Raw genomic sequence first — 21,220 nt, forward strand, 5'->3', positions numbered from 1 at the left:
TACCTTCTACAGGTATGTAGCATTCGCTTTTAAGAATCTTACAAGTAAAAAAAAAAAAAAAGCATTCATATACCATTTAGAAGTACAGCTGTATATACTTATAGAAGAACACTTCCTAATATCCAGCACATTTATTTTCAAAACTATATCAAAATGCAAAAAAAAAAAAAAAAAACCTCCTTGCCTTGCTAAACATGTCTAGATGAGTTAGCTATGCTCTTCAACCAGCAGATGGGGAGAACATCAAGCTCTCAGTGGTGATATCACCTTTATTTATTTATTTGGATTTATTAACTGCCTTTATGAAGATATTTACCCAAGGCTGTGTACAGCAGTTTAACATAAAACTTAGTTTTTGTTAACAGCATAACAATAGTAAAATAACCAAGAATAAACAGAAATACAATAAATGAGGTAAACTTGAAAACAGTAAATTGAAATCTAATATTAGAACTACTGTGAAAAAGTATAAAAAATATACACCTTTGACAGCACTGGAATTCAAATATCAGAGAGATAATAGTGTTAGCATAATACCTAGTGATACACTTAATAAGCATGCATTAGGGTGCTAAAGATTCTACAATATGGCTCATCATATAGCTGTAAGGTATGATGCAGACCTGGAATTAGCCAGTATTTCTCTGTAGATGAACAAGTGCAGCAGGATGATATTTTGTAAATCCTGACTCTGGGATCTAGTCCACAGCCTATAGCCCCATGGTCTAGTCTTTAGCCAAGGACGTTCTCATGGTTCATTCTATGGACCTTTCCCCTGATTGCGCTGGAGGAGTTCCCCTCCCCCCAGAGCCCTGAGTCAGTGGCTAGCAGTGGTTCATTGGGGCTATTGTCAGCAGGGTTCCCCAGGAGCCCTAAGCATTGGTTTGTGGGCCTTAGCTTGATGTAGCAGTGGCTGGTGGTGGTCCCACAGTTATTGCCAGTTGGGGTTGCCCCCTCTCTCTCCCCCCCTTCCCTTGAGGAGCTCAAAGTGTGTCTTAACTGCAGCACACAAACTTTGAAGCCTCACTTCCTTAATGGTACATCAAAGATATTGCTTTACCCTCAGCCAGTTTGTTTAAAAGAAAAAAATGATGAAACAATTTGGATTGTAGCTTTGTTTCTCTGCCTGCATAAAGTTGAAGCATGCTGCTGAGGAAGTCTTGGGGTCAGCCAAGGTGGCAGGAGATTCTTGGAGTGCTGCTGATGGCACTACAGTTTGGTGTGGTGTTAGTGTGTCCGATAGAAGCCGTGTGGTCAGTGCAGAATTCATGCATTGGCAGACAGCTGCTGAATTACCAGTGTAGCTGCCCCCTTGTCACACCAGCACTGTGGCATCAGTGTTGCTGCATAAGAAAGGGAGACTGTGCATGCATAGAAAGGACAAATATGTTTGTCTCAAGCTATATCACTCAGCTGTTGAATTTTTCTGCCAGTAGGGGTGGTGGCCATTTTAGGATATGGGCCATATGGCTCCCACTGTTGTAGAAGCTATAACAGTGCTTTATGATACTAGGTTACCAGGCGTAGTTTGGGTGCTAACTCCTCTTAGAATGATAGGTGCTGGCGGGGAGATTGTCACTCTGCTGCGTGTCTCTAGAACTGGGTTTATGGCGTTCACAGTGCTGGCAGGTGGCCCTGGCACCTTTCCAGTTGTTGGTAGAGCTTAGTCTCTCCTGGCTTCTATTCCTTGGCCTAAAGTGGGTCTTTAGTGTCCTTCACTTAAGGTATCTGGGAGGCATTCCAGTTTGTCGAGGCTTCTATGAGGAAGCCTGGGCATCTTCCAGACTTCCTCCCTGCAGGAGGATAGGTTGTTCAGTAGAGGCTCCCCCCCTTCCTGGGCAGTGACCCACCTTCTGAAACTGGGAAACAGGGTGGGAAAACAATTGAGGAGGAGTGGGGTTGGATCTCATTCATGAAGTAAGTGGTGCTGCAAGATGGGGTTTCTCTGTTTAAAAAGAAGAACCCCCCCCCCCCCCAAAAAAAAAACAACAAAAAAACAACAACAAAAAACAGGAGGTCCATGGAAGGAGGAACAACCTATATTTGAATAACTTTATTGAAGAAAGACCAGACTTGGCCACCATTTCACCCAGCAGCATTCGGCAGATTACATGGAACAAACAATGGAATGAAAATTTTAATGAAAAATTTAAAGAAAATGAAGGCATTGGGCTTATACCCCTGAAGAAGCTTGAATTCTGTGGAGTGAAATGGTGGCCTTGTTGTGTCTAAAGGCAAAACAAAGAGGAAAGTTAGGACCAGACTCCTTGAACATAAAAGTTATCTTAAGAGAAATATCGCTACTGCTTCTTTGGTGCAACACTATAATGAATGCAAGCAATCATTTGAAGAATTAAAATTCTGTGTGATTAATGTCATTAAAAGTAAACGGAGAGAAAGAGATGTTGATGATTTGCTCTTAAGGGAAGCGCAAAGATTAATTTGTGAACTACACACAGCAGCACTGGAAGACTTGAATAGAAGTTTCTCCTTGTCTATGTGATTACCTTATTGAATTTTGAAGAATCTGATGACCCCCCTAATGCAGGCAGTTGCAGAAACTTGACCATGTCAGGTCTGTTTTCAATAAAGTTTTTCAAGTAATATAGGTTGTTCCTCCTTCCTTGGACCACCTTTGCTGCCATTTTCTGATTTCTCTGTTGGAAGCCAGGATAACTGATTCCTGCAACAGTATGTATATTTATATTTGTTAGGGATTGCAGTCTGAGCATCAGGTGTAAGACTGCTTTGCCTTCTGGCCAGTTTTCATGTGTGGGAAGGGTAACACAAGTTTCTGCCCCAAAGAGCTTGCTGGAAGGAGCTGCCCTTTTGTACAGCCTGAAGGGAGGTAGGTTGTGGCCCTTATTTTCTAAAACTCAGCATCCAGGTAGCTCTTAGATGGACTAGAGGAATTGTAACGTTCGGGGGAGGGGAGGGGCTGTAGGTGTCATTCCTCCCCCATCTTCTCCCAACTACTTCTTGCTACATTGCATGGATGGGGATTTCCTCAGGAGGAGAATCTTTACTCTTGCCTAAAGGTAGCTGAGTCCAAGAGGTTTTATTCCCCCTCTAGTGATGAGAAGAATTTAGTGATATGTGGTGGAAAGAACAACGTTCAGGGTCCCCCGATGGTAGGAAAGTTTTGAGTTTTTGTGTGAAGAATCTTTCCTGTGTCTATAGTTCTCTCCTAGAAGTTATATGTGGTGGTCCATGCCTCAGATGTGGTGAGTCTTTGAGGACAAGCAGAGCATTAATTCTCACAAGTGGATAAGGTGGCGCCTCTTTGCCCTGTCCGGGTTTTATGACAAACCATAAGAGCTTTTGTGGATAGTGAGAGACACACTTCACCACGCATGCACAGGCGCCTTGCTGCCTGCTATTCATGCCCAGCTACTGCAGTTCTTTATTTACCTGGGAGAAGAGAGGATTCTCTCTTTGACTTCTCTTCACACCCGGTCTAAAGAGTTTTGTTTTTTAGTGCCTTTCTGCGATTTTTTTGCTGTGCCTTTTTGGGCATTTGTTTTTCCCTTCTCTTCCCATACTTTTTTAGTTTATTTTGTCCAATTTTTAAGTTCCCTTTCTTTTCCATCTGTTAGGCCGCGTGTAGGCCTAGCCTCTGGTCGGGTCTTTCTCAACTTTTTTTCCTGGTGCTTTGCCCCTTTTTTCAGGCACAATCGCTTCTTTTGATTAGTGTCGGAAGTTTTTCTGTTCATGTCCTCTAAAGCTCCCAGTGGCTTTAAGCACTGTACCCGATGCAATTGGAGAATCTCTGGCACATACACCCATTCTTGGTGTCTGCAGTTTCTAGGGCCTGACAATAGCACTGCTAATTGTCCTTTGTCTTCATAAAAAGAAAAGGACACAACCGTCCAGAGAGGCTCAGTGAGAAAAGATTTTTGGAGCCAACTCTGAGTCGATGTCTGCATCGAGGTCGACTTCGAGGACAACATCGGTCCCTATGTCTGCCTTGAGGCTCAGAGACACTGGGAGCAGTAGTGCGTCAGTGGTTCTCCACCTGCCTCGATGCTGACTGCTGGACAGGGCCCCCAGGACCGTCCAGCGTCGGACCTGACCCCAAGACGTCCTCATCAGCACCGAGGAGTCTCGGCACCGAGCTTGGAGCGAAGGCCAAGAAGCAACAGCGTTGGTCGTCCTCGTCACATGGTGCTGGGAGCTCCAGGGTATCGAGGGACTTGGCACATGAGAAGCGTCAGCGCCGGGAGGATTGCTCCCTCTCTATCCAGGTGGTGCCAGTGCATCTGTCTCCAGGCAGCCAGGACTTGAGTCCCGTCTTGTCCCAATCTGTTCTGCAGCCTGTCTTGGAGCCGACAACCTAATCTTTCCTGGTGTTGGCCCTCGATGAGCTTATCCGGGCTTTACTCCCTGAGCTGCTGGATGGCATCTTGCAGCGGTGTGCATTGGTATCGAAGGTTCTTGCACCTACCGTCCAGCCCTTTGCAGCCCCACCTGGCGCTCAGCCTACAGTGCAGTGTCCGGCACCAGCACCGTGTGTGGCCCTGGTGTCGACTGCCACTGAAGCCAGTAGCCCCTCAACACCTGTGGAGGAAGCTTTGCTAGAGTTGAGGTGGGAGCTGACTCCTTGACTCCCCTCTCGAGGACAGGGAGGAGAGGCCTAGTGGTTAGAGCACCGGTCTTGCAATCCACAGGTGGCCGGTTCAAATCCCAGTGCTGCTCCTTGTGATCTTGGGCAAGTCACTTAACCCTCCATTGCCTCAGGTACAAACTTAGATTGTGAGCTCTCTTGGGACAGAGAAATATCCAGTGTACATGTAACTCACCTTGAGTTACTACTGAAAAAGGTGTGAGCAAAATGAAAAAAATGGAAATAGCTCCTCAAAGTTGAGGCAGGCTCAGTCAGCCCTCCAATAAGGAGTTTCTGACTGACACTGATGAGAAACACTCATGAGAGTCAGAGGAGTATCTACAGTACTTCTCAGATGAGTCCTATGGTATCCCCTCTGAACCCTTCCCTCCACTTGAAAAGAGAAAGTCTCCTCTGGAGAGCCTTTCGTTCCCTTGTTTTGTAAAGGAAATGTCTGAGGCTATTCCCTTTCGTTTGGAAGTGGAGGACGAGTCCAGGGCTAGATGCTCGAGATTTCTTTGCTCACAGGGCAGAGCCTTAGTAAATCAGTTTCCGAAAAAGCTACTGATGATCTGGGAGGGAATTTCTGCTTCTCCTTCATCCTGAAATTCATTTTGGGACAATGTTGGTGGGGTAGGGAAGGAGAATTGAGAAAGGAGCCAGCAGCTTAGTTTTAAGTTTTTATGGGCTGGCTTTTAGATTTAATGGAAGGTTAAGACCTGCCCTATGCATTCCCCCCCACCACCTTGACATGCATCCATCTCATCCCATCTACCCCCATTTCAAGAAGCATTACCTCCTTGGGGGGGGGGGGGGTGTTGAGGGGCACCATGGTGGATGAGTCAAATAGAGTGTGACCCTGTCCCAACTTCCCTATGTGGGACCTAATAGCTTGTAGATTGATAGATGGTGAGTCTTGCATGGTGGACAAAAGTGATACAGAAAGCTCTTCTGGATGGGTTCCCCATATTGCATGGTACGGATAAGGCTGCAGTGTTTTTGGCCTTGGTTCATAGTAGATCCTGCAGTGCCATAGGCAGCAGCTGTGAATTTGTGGTTCAGTTCACGCCCTCCGTGTGGTAAGGGTCGTTTTGTAAGAGTTTCTAGAACTTTAGGAACTCAAAATTTCAGAGGCTGGCTGGAAGTACTTATGGGGGGAGCCTCTTCTCATCTTGGCCCACCCCCTCCAATACTGAGCTTTGTTGGTCCAGTTCATGGGCAGTGATAGTTCTACTTGGGCAGTCTCCTCCCTTCTGCAGGAAAGTAGTTTTTGAAAATTGACCTTACAGGCGTTGTCTCACTCCTTGTTGCATTCTTCTGTGTTCTGGCTGTACTCCACTGCACTGCCTGGAATCTTTTTTTGAGGATAGGCTTGGCGGGGGTGGGGGGGGGGTATATTAGGCTCATGCACTGAGCACAAAGGATTTGGGCTTGGCAAAGGCCACAGATCTACCTGTGCTGGGGTCCCCATGCTGAATGGCAGACCTCTTCTCAAATAATTCCTTGATTGATTTCAGAGGGATTATTCCCTTGATATTTCACGGATTTTGTATCCTCGATCCCTGACAGACAGCTTTGGTCTCTCTCTCTGCTAACTATGACCCCAGTTACCTGTTACTCTAGGAATAGTATTTCAGATGTCTGACTGTTGAGGACTGTGAACCTCTTCACTGCCTTTACCATGAAAACAGTTAGTCCTGCCCAAGTGTTTGGAGCACAGGGGAGTTCTCTTACCTCTTGGAAAGATCTTGACCTTGTAGCCATAAAAGTCAAGGTCTCTGCACCTCCTCCTAGGGTCCTTTTCTCCTCTTTCTACATCCACCCTGGGACTGGTCTTTTCTGCAGGTTATAGGTACCAGGGTGATGGACCAGTTTTTGTTGTACCTTGAGCTTAGACTCGCATGTCTCTCTTCCGCTTCACATCCCTTCAGGGTGACATCCTTTAACCCAGTGTTGCAAAGTTACATTATCCCATTCTCAGGAGAGTAGAAGGAGTCTGAGCAGGTGACTTCTCAGTTATTCTGGCAGGGATTGGAGAAGTGGTGTGCTCTGAGACAGTTGAAGTGGTGACAGTGGTCTGGTAAGCAGGTCCAAGTCTAGGCAAACAGCCAGATCTAGCCAACTGCTGCTCCAGTGATCCTTTTCTCTACCTTGGGAGAGAAAAGGTGACGATAGGCAGAATGATGCCTTCTTTTAAGGGGTACTAGTAGTCCTCAGGTGCCCTAGTATGGGTAGCAGGTGTGGTCAGGAATGAAGTTCCTGTTCAGGTCCTGGCAGGAATACATATGTCTGACTCCATTATTGTTCAGTGACTCCATTATTGTTCAGTGAAATTCTTTGACCCAACTGTTGGGATCCTGAAGTATAAGGACTGGAGGTAGTGACTGTGGCTTCTGTAGGCTTCAGCTGGGACACCTCCTTCAGTGGATTTCATATCTGCTCAGTAAACCTCCAAGGCAAGCAAATTCTTCAGGCAAGGAAAGAAAGGCAAGAGCCAGGGAGCTGGATATCCTGGTATAACCAAACTGACTGGCTGTAGTCTCCTGTATATATTCTGGCTGGGATCTCTGATTTCTGAAGGCGTCAGCCAATAGTGGTTCCAGAGTTCATTTTAATAACCTTTTTTGGCATTGCCTGGTACCTTTCCAGGGTTATTTACTCTTCCTACGTCCATCTGGTTTTGATTTGGGTTTCGGTTTGCTGACCTGTTCATCCTGTGTGTTTTTCAAGCTGGCCTTAGAATCTCCTGGAGAGCCTATGTGCAGATAGATGTTCTTCCAGTGTTCAGTGCTGCCTCCATGAAAATTCATCCTTGGTCTTTGTGGCGGTTTCCATAGGGTTGCAGAGGTGTTGGATATCCTTGCCTGGGATGGTAGTCGGGCTTCAGGAATTAATTGGTCCTTGTGGCTCTTTGTGTCAGTCTGGTCTGGGAATCACTCATGTTCATCACTGTGGCAGTTGCCTATGGTTTCTTGAGTTGTTTTTTGGTCTTGCTGGGCTTGGTGAACAGTATAGGGGCAGAACAGTGCTGATGTTCTATTACCTAGAGAACTAGTGAAGCCACGGGCTCTTTCAGCTCATATGAAGGTTTTGTTGGTTTTCACCTACTTCATAATAATTTTTATGTTAAATTTTCTGTGTTTGTGAAGGATGTTTTTCAAAAGGAATAGATATTTAAGCTTTTTCTCTTTAACATTTTTAGCGTGCATGACAGGACTTATCCTACGGATGATCCTTGATACAGCCTGTTTTGAGCAAAACATGGCTGTTTTTGATTATAATACAAAAGAGAATTTCTTCTTATTCTTATTTGTTACATTTGTATCCCACATTTTCCCACCTTTTGCAGGCTCAATGTGGCTTACGTATCACCGTTAACGGCGTTAGCCGATTACGGTCTGAACAAATATGTGGTATGAATGAATACAAAGTGATATTGTGGTAGAATGAGGTACAGTGGGGGAAATAAGTATTTGATCCCTTGCTGATTTTGTAAGTTTGCCCACTGACAAAGACATGAGCAGCCCATAATTGAAGGGTAGGTTATTGGTAACAGTGAGAGATAGCACATCACAAATTAAATCCGGAAAATCACATTGTGGAAAGTATATGAATTTATTTGCATTCTGCAGAGGGAAATAAGTATTTGATCCCCCACCAACCAGTAAGAGATCTGGCCCCTACAGACCAGGTAGATGCTCCAAATCAACTCGTTACCTGCATGACAGACAGCTGTCGGCAATGGTCACCTGTATGAAAGACACCTGTCCACAGACTCAGTGAATCAGTCAGACTCTAACCTCTACAAAATGGCCAAGAGCAAGGAGCTGTCTAAGGATGTCAGGGACAAGATCATACACCTGCACAAGGCTGGAATGGGCTACAAAACCATCAGTAAGACGCTGGGCGAGAAGGAGACAACTGTTGGTGCCATAGTAAGAAAATGGAAGAAGTACAAAATGACTGTCAATCGACAAAGATCTGGGGCTCCACGCAAAATCTCACCTCGTGGGGTATCCTTGATCATGAGGAAGGTTAGAAATCAGCCTACAACTACAAGGGGGGAACTTGTCAATGATCTCAAGGCAGCTGGGACCACTGTCACCACGAAAACCATTGGTAACACATTACGACATAACGGATTGCAATCCTGCAGTGCCCGCAAGGTCCCCCTGCTCCGGAAGGCACATGTGACGGCCCGTCTGAAGTTTGCCAGTGAACACCTGGATGATGCCGAGAGTGATTGGGAGAAGGTGCTGTGGTCAGATGAGACAAAAATTGAGCTCTTTGGCATGAACTCAACTCGCCGTGTTTGGAGGAAGAGAAATGCTGCCTATGACCCAAAGAACACCGTCCCCACTGTCAAGCATGGAGGTGGAAATGTTATGTTTTGGGGGTGTTTCTCTGCTAAGGGCACAGGACTACTTCACCGCATCAATGGGAGAATGGATGGGGCCATGTACCGTACAATTCTGAGTGACAACCTCCTTCCCTCCGCCAGGGCCTTAAAAATGGGTCGTGGCTGGGTCTTCCAGCACGACAATGACCCAAAACATACAGCCAAGGCAACAAAGGAGTGGCTCAGGAAGAAGCACATTAGGGTCATGGAGTGGCCTAGCCAGTCACCAGACCTTAATCCCATTGAAAACTTATGGAGGGAGCTGAAGCTGCGAGTTGCCAAGCGACAGCCCAGAACTCTTAATGATTTAGAGATGATCTGCAAAGAGGAGTGGACCAAAATTCCTCCTGACATGTGTGCAAACCTCATCATCAACTACAGAAGACGTCTGACCGCTGTGCTTGCCAACAAGGGTTTTGCCACCAAGTATTAGGTCTTGTTTGCCAGAGGGATTTAATACTTATTTCCCTCTGCAGAATGCAAATAAATTCATATACTTTCCACAATGTGATTTTCCGGATTTAATTTGTGATGTGCTATCTCTCACTGTTACCAATAACCTACCCTTCAATTATGGGCTGCTCATGTCTTTGTCAGTGGGCAAACTTACAAAATCAGCAAGGGATCAAATACTTATTTCCCCCACTGTATATGTAAGGTAGGTACAGTTGGAGGAACTTAGAGAGGAAAAGGGGGAAGAAGAGTCAGGTAATGTTCGTCCTCCGAGGACAAGCAGGCTGCTTGTTCTCACTGATGGGTGACATCGACGGCAGCCCCAGAACCGGAATTCTCCCTAGCAACAAAGAGTTTGCTCCCGTGCGCATCGCGCATGCGCGACCGTCCTCCCACCCAAACGCGAGCGTGCTCCTCAGTCTTGTTTTTTCCGCGACTCGGGACGCTGCTTCGCTTATGTTCTCTGCCCCAGAGATCCCTCGCTGCGGTTCTTCAGACTCCCGTGAGTTTTTTTGCCGATTTTTGGCCCTTTTTCGCTTTTCGTGAACTTCTTCTTTTTTTTTTTTTTTTTAAAAAGAAAGTTTAGTTCTTCTTTATTTTCGTAGAGTTCCCGTAAGTTTTCTTTCTTTTTCTTCAGCAGCCATTTTGGGCAGCCCGTGCGGGACCCCCTTTTTTCCTCCGTCTTGGTGTCCTTTTTTCTGACACCATAGCGTTCGACCTCGCCGGCGTGATTTTTCCGCCCATGTCCACGAAGCCTACCAGCGGCTTTAAAAAGTGCACATCGTGCAACCAGACAATCTCGCTCACTGATAGACACGTTTCGTGTCTTCAGTGTTTGGGAGCTGGTCATCGTCCCAACGCCTGTACTTTGCGCCTCCAATTGAAAAAGAGGACTCAGGAGGCGAGATTGGCTCAGTGGAACATTTTGTTCGGAGCCAGGTCCGGTCCTTCGTCATCGACGGAGTCGGCGGTATCGAGGTCATCGCCGGTATCGAAGTCGGTACCGGAGACTGCATCGACGTCCGGAGTGCAGGTAAGGGCTGTCCACAGGTCCCATGCTGGTGGCAGTGAGCCATCGAGCGGGTCTCCACCTGTCTCGAGGACTCCTGTTCTACAGGCCCCCCGGGATCAACCTTCTTCAGACCCGGCCCTGAGGAGACGTGTGGATTCCATGTCTTCCTCTTCGGTACCGGAGGGTACCGTTGATGTGTTTTGGGCGAAGACTAAGAAGCATCGCCATCGGTCACCTTTCCGCCACGGTACCGAGAGCTCCGGGACGCCAAGGAATTCGGCACCTGAAAAGCGCCAACGCCGGGAGGATCGCTCGCCCTCCATTCAGGAGGTGCCCAGGACAGCCCGGTACCGACTCTGAGTCCCTGACAGGTTCTATCGTCGTCGCCTGTTCCGGCTCCATTGCCTTTCTCTACAGCTACTTTGAACGAGAGCCTCTGGGCCATACTGCCAGAGATTCTGGGAGAGCTGTTGCGACCATCTCAGGTACCTTCGGTGCTTGCGCCGTCGGTACCGTCTGTTCCGGTGCTTGCGTCGGTAACGTTGAGGGAGGCAGCGGTTGGCTCGTCGCCCGTTGTGAGGTCTCCGACCCCAGTACTGCTTGCGGTACCAGTATCGGCTACCACCCAGGTTGACTCCCTGCCGACGTCGCTGGAGGAACCTTCGTCGCCTGCGGCTCGGGGGTCTTCCTCTCGACACCGCCATGAAGGACATCATTCCTCGGCGTCGAGATGGACCCGGCTTTGGACCGAGGTTCACCAACTCATGTTCGATACTGATGGAGAGGACTCATGGGAAGTGGAGGCAGACACCAGGTATTTCTCGGATGAGGAGTCCTGTGGTCTGCCTTCCGATCCTACTCCCTCACCTGAGAGGCGGCTTTCTGCCCCGGAGAGTCTTTCCTTCTCTTCATTTGTCCAGAAAATGTCTGCGGCCATTCCCTTCCCTGTGGAGACGGTGGATGAGCCCAGGGCTGAGATGTTCGAGGTCCTGGACTATCCATCTCCTCCTAAGGAATCCACCACAGTTCCTCTTCATAATGTCTTTAGGCAGATATTGTTGACGAACTGGGTGAAGCCATTAATTACTCCCCGCATTCCCAAGAAAATTGAGTCCCAGTACTGAATCCACGGGGACCCAGAGTTAATGAAGACCCAATTGCCTCATGACTCTGGGGTGGTGGATTTGGCCCTTAAGAAGGCCAAGAGTTCTAGGGATTACGCCTTGGCGCCCCCTGGGCGTGAGTCTAGAACTACGGATTCTTTTAGGTGGAAGGCCTACCATTCTGCTATGCTCTTGTCCAAAATTCAGTCTTACCAGATCTACACGAGCATTCACATGCAGAATAATGTGCGGTAGTTGGTGGACTTGGTGGACAAGCTCCCTTCTGAGCAAGCCAAGCCGTTTCAGGAGCTGGTCAGGCAGCTGAAGGCGTGTCGTAAATTCCTGTCCAGGGGTGCTTACGATACTTTTGATGTTGTATCCAGGGCCTCTTCTCAGGGTATAGTGATGCGCAGGCTCTCATGTCTGCGTGCCACTGACCTAGACAGTAGAGTCCAGAAGCGAGTGGCGGATGCGCCTTGCCGGGGGGATAATATTTTTGGCGAGAAGGTTGAACAGGTGGTAGAACAGCTCCACCAGCGGGATACCGCTTTCGACAAGCTCTCCCACCGGGCGCCTTCAGCATCTACTTCAACTGGTAGACAATTTTTTTGGGGAAAGAGGAATGCTCCCTACGCTTTTAATAAGCGCAGGTACAATCCACCTTCCCGACAGCCGGCTCAGACTATACCCCAGTGCGCTCGTTCTCGTCAACAGCATGCGCCTCAGCAGGCCTCTGCAGCTCCCCAGCAAAAGCAAGGGGCGGGCTTTTGACTGGCTCCAGTTGAGCATAGCCGACATCAAAGTGTCTGTGCCGGACGATCTGCCGGTCGGAGGGAGGTTAAAATTTTTTCACCAAAGGTGGCCTCTCATAACCTCCGACCAGTGGGTTCTCCAAATAGTCCGGCAAGGATACACCCTCAATTTGATCTCAAAACCTCCAAATTGCCCACCAGGAGCTCAGTCCTTCAGCTTCCAACACAAGCAGGTACTTGCAGAGGAACTCTCCGCCCTTCTTAGTGCCAGTGCGGTCGAGCCCGTGCCACCGGGGCAAGAAGGGCTGGGATTCTATTCCAGGTACTTCCTTGTGGAAAAGAAAACAGGGGGGATACGTCCCATCCTAGACCTAAGGGCCCTGAACAAATACCTGGTCCGAGAGAAGTTCAGGATGCTTTCCCTGGGCACCCTTCTTCCCATGATTCAGGAAATCGATTGGCTATGCTCTCTGGACTTAATGCTTATACTCACATTCCGATACTGCCAGCTCACAGACAGTATCTTCGATTCCGTCTGGGAACACGGCATTTTCAGTACTGTGTGCTACCCTTTGGTCTCACCTCTGCGCCCAGAGTATTCACAAAATGCCTGGCTGTCATAGTGGCGGCTCTCCGCAGACTGGGAGTGCACGTGTTCCCCTATCTCGACGATTGGCTAGTGAAGAACACCCCAGAAGCAGGAGCCCTACAGTCAATGCGGATGACTATTCAACTCCTGCAGCTACTAGGGTTTGTGACAAATTATCCAAAGTCCCACCTTCTTCCAGTACAGAAACTAGAATTCATAGGAGCTCTGCTGGACTCTCAGACAGCTTGTGCCTACCTTCCTGAGACGAGAGCCAACAATCTCCTGGCTCTCGTCTCTCAGGTGCGGGCGTCTCAGCAGATCACAGCTCGGCAGATGTTGAGATTGCTCGGCCACATGGTCTCCACAGTTCATGTGATTCCCATGGCCCGTCTTCACATGAGATCAGCTCAATGGACCTAGCTTCCCAGGGGTACCAAGCTGCCGGGAATCTAGAGGACGTCATCCACCTGTCCACGAGTTTTCTTGAATCCCTATATTGGTGGACAATTCGATCCAATTTGATCCTGGGACGTCCTTTTCAAATTCCTCAGCCGCAAAACGTGCTGACTACGGATGCGTCTCTCCTGTGGTGGGGAGCTCATGTCGATGGACTTCACACCCAAGGATATTGGTCCCTCCAGGAAAGACGATTTCAGATCAATCTTCTGGAGTTACGAGCGGTCTGGAACGCTCTAAAGGCTTTCCGGGATCGGCTGTCCTATCAAATTATCCAAATTCAGACAGACAACCAGGTTGCCATGTATTACATCAACAAGCAGGGGGGCACAGGATCTCGCCCTCTGTGTCAGGAAGCCGTCAGAATTTGGCTTTGGGCTCGCCGGAATGGCATGTTTCTTCAGGCCACGTATCTGGCAGGCGTAAACAACAGCCTGGCCGACAGGTTGAGCAGGATAATGCAACCTCACGAGTGGTCTCTCAACTCGGGAGTAGTACGCAAGATCTTCCAAGCGTGGGGCACCCCCTTGGTAGATCTTTTTGCCACTCGGATCAATCACAAGGTCCCTCAATTCTGTTCCAGGCTTCAGGCCCACGGCAGACTAGCGTCGGATGCCTTCCTCCTACGTTGGGGGGAGGGCCTCCTGTATGCGTATTCTCCCATACCTTTGGTGGGGAAGACTTTACTGAATCTCAAGCAAGATTCCAGAACCATGATTTTGATTGCGCCTTTCTGGCCCAGTCAGATTTGGTTCCCTCTTCTTCTGGAGCTGTCCTCCGAAGAACCGTGGAGATTGGAGTATTTTCCAACCCTCAGAAAGAGGGGGCGCTTCTGCATCCCAACCTCCAGTCCCTGGCTCTCCCGGCCTGGATGTTGAGAGCGTAGACTTTGCCTCCTTGGGTCTTTCAGAGGGTGTCTCCCGAATCTTACTTGCTTCCAGAAAAGATTCCACTAAAAAGAGTTACTTCTTTTTATGGAGGAGGTTTACCGTTTGGTGTGACAGCAAGGCCCTAGATCCTCGTTCATGTCCTACACAGACCCTGCTTGAGTACCTTCTACACTTGTCTGAGTCTGGTCTCAAGACCAACTCTGTAAGGGTTCATCTTAGTGCAATTAGTGCATACCATTACCGTGTGGAAGGTAAGCCGATCTCAGGACAGCCTTTAGTTGTTTGCTTCATGAGAGGTTTGCTTTTGTCAAAGCCCCCCGTCAAACCTCCTACAGTGTCATGGGATCTCAATGTCATTCTCACCCAGCTGATGAAACCTTTTTTCGAGCCACTTGGTTCCTGCCATCTGAAGTACTTGACCTGGAAGGTCATTTTCTTGGTGGCAGTTACTTCAGCTCGCAGAGTCAGTGAGCTTCAAGCCTTGGTAGCTCATGCTCCTTATACCAAGTTTCATCATAACAGAGTAGTCCTCCGCACTCACCCTAAGTTCTTGCCGAAGGTGGTGTTGGAGTTCCATCTGAACCAGTCAATTGTCTTGCCAACATTCTTTCCCCGTCCTCATACCCGCCCTGCTGAACGTCAACTGCATACGTTGGACTGCAAGAGAGCATTGGCCTTCTATCTGGAGCGGACACAGCCCCACAGACAGTCCGCCCAAATGTTTGTTTCTTTTGATCCCAACAAGAGGGGAGTGGCTGTAGAGAAACGCACCATATCCAGTTGGCTAGCAGATTGCATTTCCTTCACTTATGCCCAGGCTGGGCTGACTCTTGAGGGTCATGTCACGGCTCATAATGTTCGAGCCATGGCTGCGTCAGTGGCCCACTTGAAGTCAGCCACTATTGAGGAGATTTGCAAAGCTGCGACGTGTTCATCTGTCCACACATTCACATCTCATTACTGCCTACAGCAGGATACTTGACGCGACAGTCGGTTTGGGCATTCTGTGCTTCAGAATCTGTTTGGGATTTAGAATCCAACTCCTCCCCCCTAGGCCCAATTGACCAATGTTTGTTGTTTTGGGTGAGCCTGGGGGCTAGGGATACCCCATCAGTGAGAACAAGCAGCCTGCTTGTCCTCGGAGAAAGTGAATGCGCTACGTACCTGTAGAAGGTATTCTCCGAGGACAGCAGGCTGATTGTTCTCACAATCCCGCCCACCTCCCCTTAGGAGTTGTGTCTTCCCTTTCTTTGCTTTTTACTGGACTGAGGAGCACGCTCGCGTTCGGGCGGGAGGACAGTCGCGCATGCGCAATGCGCACGGGAGCGCGAGGCTAGCAAACTCTTTGTTGCTAGGGAGAATTCCGGTTCTGGGGCTGCCGTCAACATCACCCATCAGTGAGAACAATCAGCCTGCTGTCCTCGGAGAATACCTTCTACAGGTATGTAGCATTCGCTTTACGGTCTTTGGTTGCATTGTGTCGCAAGTGAACAGTTATTTTTATGTTGGGTCGGTGGGGTATGCTCTTCTGAACAGGTCTGCCTTTATATTTATACTAGCCGTTAAGCCCGTTAAAACGGGCACGTATTGGAATGTTTTTTTTCCCAAGGCCCCCCTCCCGTTGCAGCTGCAAGGCCCCCTGCCATCCTCCTTCCCTGCCAGCTCCAAGGCCCCCTCTGTCCCTCCCTCCCAGCTGCAAGGCCACCTGCCCTCCCTCCCTCCCAGTTCCAAGGCCCCAGGCCCTCCCCCCCCAGCTCCCAAGGCCCCCTTCCCTCCCTCCCTCCCAGTTCCAAGGCCCCCTGCTCTCCCTCACAACTGTAAGGGGCCCCATTCCCTCACAACTGTAAGGGCCCCCCTGCCCTCCCTCCCAGCTCCAAGGCTCCAGTCCTCCCCCTTCCCAGCTGCAAGGCCCCCTGCCCTCCCTCCCTCCCTCCCAGTTCCAAGGCCCCAGGCCCTCCCCCCCAGCTCCCAAGGCGCCCTTCCCTCCCTCCCTCCCAGTTCCAAGGCCCCAGGCCCTCCCCCCCAGCTCCCAAGGCCCCCTTCCCTCCCTCCCTCCCAGTTCCAAGGCCCCTGCTCTCCCTCACAACTGTAAGGGCCCCCTGCCCTCCCTCCCAGCTCCAAGGCTCCAGTCCTCCCCCCTTCCCAGCTGCAAGACCCCCCGCCCTCCCTCCCAGTTCCAAGGCCCCAGGCCCCCCCAGCTCCCAAGGCCCCCTTCCCTCCCTCCCTCCCAGTTCCAAGGCCCCCTGCTCTCCCTCACAACTGTAAGGGCCCCCCTGCCCTCCCTCCCAGCTCCAAGGCTCCAGTCCTCCCCCTTCCCAGCTGCAAGGCCCCCCGCCCTCCCTCCCAGTTCCAAGGCCCCCCCAGCTCCCAAGGCCCCCCCAGCTCCCAAGGCCCCCTTCCCTCCCTCCCAGTTCCAAGGACCCCTGCTCTCCCTCACAACTGTAAGGGCCCCCCTGCCCTCCCTCCCAGCTCCAAGGCTCCAGTCCTCCCCCCTTCCCAGCTGCAAGGCCCCCCGCCCTCCCTCCCTCCCAGTTCCAAGGCCCAGGCCCCCCCAGCTCCCAAGGCCCCCCCAGCTCCCAAGGCCCCCTTCCCTCCCTCCCTCCCAGTTCCAAGGCCCCCCCTTCTTCCCAGCCAGCTGGAAGGCCCCCTTCAGTCCAGCCCTCCCAGCTCCAAGGCCCCCCTCCTTCTGAGACCTCCCATGTCCCCTCCCCCCCCAAGGTAGCCGCTACCGCCCCCCCCACGCCGGAGTTGCCACCACCCCCCCCCCCCCTTCACCCGGCCCGGGCCCTCTCTTCGTTATTCAACTTACAGCAGCGCCGAAACAGCAGCAAGCAGCAGCTCCCGTTGGCCTTCCTTCACTGCCTGTGCCTCGCCCTCGTGTGACGTCACGTCGGCGAGGGCGGGGCACAGGCAGTGAAGGAAGGCCAACGGGAGCTGCTGCTTGCTGCTGTTTCGGCGCTGCTGTAAGTTGAATAACGAAGAGAGGGCCCGGGCCGGGTGAAGGGGGGGGGGGGTGGTGGCGACTCCGGGGGGGGGGGGGGGGCGGTAGCGGCTACCTTGGGGGGGGGGGAGCGGTAGCGACGTCAGCGGTTCCCTCCCTCCCCTTCCGCGCAGTTTCCCTCTCTGTCCCGCCCCTCCCCCCGTCATCACGTCTTGACGCGGGGGCGGGACAGAGAGGGAAGTCTCTACTGCGCATTTGCAGGTGAGTCGGTCACTTGCCATTTATAGGTTTGATTGCTGCAAGTTGCTCTTGAAGAAAAGTTAAAAATGTGTATGTGTTTGGAATACTTTAGAATACAAACTGAGGTAATTGGGAGTATTTTTATGGAGGGTGTACAATGATTATATGAATGTATGTATACACACAGTTGTGTTTTGAATGGTGTATGAGTGTACACCTTTCTGTTTCATAGGATTATATATGTTGACAGGATGTTTACAGCAGACAGTTGATTCCATGGGAGTGTTTGTTTGTTTGTTTGTTTTTTTTTTGGGGGGGGGGGCAGTGATATTGATAGTAATTTCCAGCAGCAGTTCTGTTGGTCCATCCACCCTATAGGTCCTTCGATACTTACCATTTTAAAAATGGTGTTCAATCAGTTCAGGTCACTTCAACTGAACTAATATCATTTTTGAAATGTCTGGCAGAGAATAGGGAAGCCATACAGGAAATTTAAATAACAATGAGGTGAGGGAGCACTTTAAATATCAGGGCAGAATCCATCTGGCTTAGGGGTCTGGACCAGAGGACCTCCAGATTTTTCTGAATCAGAGTTTGGATGTGTGAGCTGTCAGCCTCTAACCACTGTACACAAAGTTAACTAACTATACATTCATTTTCCTGCAATTCATTTTTTACTTATGGTTTAACATAGGAATTTAACTAATGTGTCAACTTTAGCTCCTTTAAAATCTCTCTCTTTCTCTTATATATATCTATATCTATATATATATACATTTTTTGTAGCAGGTTAGACCACCTTCAAATGATGTTTCCCGTCCAAAAGATGATGGTGTATTCAAAGCTCCTGCTCCACCACCGAAAGTGATAAAAACTGTGACAATACCTACGCAGCCCTATCAAGATATAGTAACTGCACTAAAATGTAGGAAAGAGCACAAAGAAGTAAGTGGACAGGTATTTTTAAGTTGCTATTTATAGAAAAAAGCTCCATATATTGTTAGAGCTAAATAACTTTTTTTTTTTTTTTTTAAACATCTTCAACTGCTTTGATTGTCCCACTGAAAGGCGGTATATCAAATCCCATTACCATATTTCATACATCATTTAAGACATGATTAGTAGAGAATGACACGGGGAGAAAGTTTGTCTTCATCTCCACACCATCCCTGTGGGTTCTGTCTCCGTCCCCACCCCGCCTCCGCAGGCCCTGTCTCCATCCTTGCCCCGTCCCCACCCCGTCCCCGTGGGCTCTGTCCTCATCTGCAGAAGCCTCGAATACTTATGATTTATATTTAAATCTTTTTATTAAAATATAAGAAGGAACAATATGCTGTGCAACTGTTGTGTATAAATTACAAATAGAGAACAATAATAACAATGAGCAGCTATAATAACCCTCCTTCCCACCACCACCCTCTACCCTTCCAGCCCCAACAATAGGTGATTTCTACTAAACCAAGGAATCCTAATTCACACTGTTAAAATGTCCAGGGATATAAAACACAACCCATTCTATATGCCCTAGAGGGAAAAATATGCCCTATAAAGCACTGATATGTTTTTTTAATCTGTGGATAAATAAGAAATCATAACAATCTCAGGATTCAATCTAGCTCTCCTGTCTTCCACAGTCCTTCCTGGAATAGAAGTTGTCTTCTTAGAAGATGTGCTGGTAGCAGGATGTACAGGATCTCCCATGCAAATTTTGCTAGTTGTGGCCAGTATGTTTGCTTGTTTTTTCAAAAAATCACAAAATATCTTTGTAGGCATCACTTAAACATAAATAACAGTCCAGTTCATTAACAGGCTTCAAAGTAGAAAATGATACGGCGACAAAGTTTGTCCCCTGTCCCTGTGGGCTCTGTCTCCATCCCCGCGGTTACTGCGGCTCCCCGTCCCCGTGTCATTCTGTAATGATTAGAACACAGATAAGACATGGGAATTTTTAAAAAATCAATAATGCATATACATGTCCAAAGAAATAAATGTCTCGTAAATGTTTAGCAGGGGCGAAAGCATGATAAGAGCGGGACTGCAATAAAAATGTTAATCATAAGTTATAAGCAAACGGAAAAGAAAAAGAAAGGAAAATACAATATTTTGGTTTATAATCCCTCTGTGCTTATCTAACCTTTTAGCTTCTTTTAACCATTTTTCTTATTATAGTTGCCCTTTCGAAAGTGAAATGCTGCCACAGTAGATTTCCTTAGTGACTTCCCTGCGGATATCAGCTCAAATTTGATCATGGTATGATAGCTGTTTCCCAATGGACCCAACACCATTACCTCTTGTGCTACGCCCTGCATTCCACTAAGGACTAGATCTAAAATATTTGCCCTTCTTGTTGGTTCCTGGAGCAGTTGCTCCAAGACAGTCATTTTATCTAGGAATTTTATCTCCCTAGTGCTCCGTGATGTAACATATATCCAGTGAAATATTGGGGGTAATTAAAATCAATCACAAATTAGAGACAGATGAGTACAATCCACCATGTATGAAGACTACAAATCCCATCAGTAGGATATATGCAGCTTGAGGATACCTCTGATCATAAATATACTAGAGAAAATGATGGTGAAAAAAGTTTGGCACTTTGTGCATGCACAGAATTGCCAGCATCTATCTATCATTGGTCAAAAAACTCCATCTCTATATATAATAATGGATCAATCTACGTCCCTGGATGGCTGACTGGCTGGATTCGTAACCGTATGCAAATGAGCTACTACGTCATCGACTACGTAATCGGTTCGCCTCCAGCCTTCCCTTTCCTCTCAGTGTCCCACCCTCGTGGAAAGTGGAAATTACATTAGATGAGGGCGGGACACAGAGGAAAGGGAAGGCTGGATGTGAGCCGAGCCTACCACTGCTGCGAATTGAGGTAAAATAAAAGTTTGGAAGGCAGGGCGGCAGGAAAGAAAGGAGGGCTGTTGTGAGAGAAGAGGGCTGGGGTTGAACTGGAACTCGGGTGCTTACAAGGGGTAGCAGGTGGAGGCTGGGGCGAGTCATTGGACATGGATGGAAGGGAGGGCAGGGGAGAATCGCTGGACATGGGAGAGAGGAGAAGCCGCTGGACATGGATAGGAGGAGAAAGGGGATAATCGCTGGATATGGATGGGAGGAAAGAGAGGCGAAATCGCTGGACATGGAGGGGAGGGCAGGGGAGAGAGGAGAATTGCTGGATATGGATGAAGGACAAGGCAGGGAAGAGAGGCGAAATCACTGGACATGGAGGGGAGGGCAGGGGAGAGAGGAGAATTGCTGGATATGGATGAAGGACAAGGCAGGGAAGAGAGAAGAATTGCTGGACATGGATGGAGGGGAGGGCAGGGGAGCAAAGAGGAAACAATAGAAAAAGAAACACTGATTTGGAAAGGGAGAGAATTTAAAACATAATGGCAATTAGACGATAGCCTTGCTAGGGCCTGTTTCATTTTTTGCGAAACAGGCTTTTTTGCTTGTCCAGAATAATTTTCACAAAATATCAAAAAAAACATATGTCAAAAAGTTCCTCCAAACTGCACATAGTCAATAGTTATGGTGCATATCCAGTTATTTTAATACAGTTAGCTTTATAATTATGACTTTCAAAAATGACTTATCTGAAGTCGGTGAAGAAAAAGCTGTCCAGAATCCAATGACATCTTTTTCTTCATTGACTTCAGATAATTTATATTTAAAAGTCATATTTATAAACTGCCTGTGTTAAAATAACTGGATATGCACCATAACTATTGATTGTATGTAGTTTGGAGGAACTTTTTGACATTGATATTTTG

The 21,220-nt window shown here is 48.6% G+C and overlaps 1 protein-coding gene across 1 annotated transcript in view; it reads left to right on the plus strand.

Moving 5' to 3' along the window:
• Positions 1-21,220, plus strand: part of WAPL (WAPL cohesin release factor) — a 428,526-nt gene that overhangs the window by 159,582 nt on the left and 247,724 nt on the right. Inside the window, exon 5 of the mRNA XM_030204989.1 lies at positions 18,225-18,383. Coding sequence (XP_030060849.1) covers positions 18,225-18,383 — 159 coding nt within the window. The remainder of the gene's footprint in view (positions 1-18,224; positions 18,384-21,220) is intronic.

This window comes from Microcaecilia unicolor, chromosome 5, assembly GCF_901765095.1.
Source record: "Microcaecilia unicolor chromosome 5, aMicUni1.1, whole genome shotgun sequence".
Lineage (NCBI taxonomy): Eukaryota > Metazoa > Chordata > Amphibia > Gymnophiona > Siphonopidae > Microcaecilia > Microcaecilia unicolor.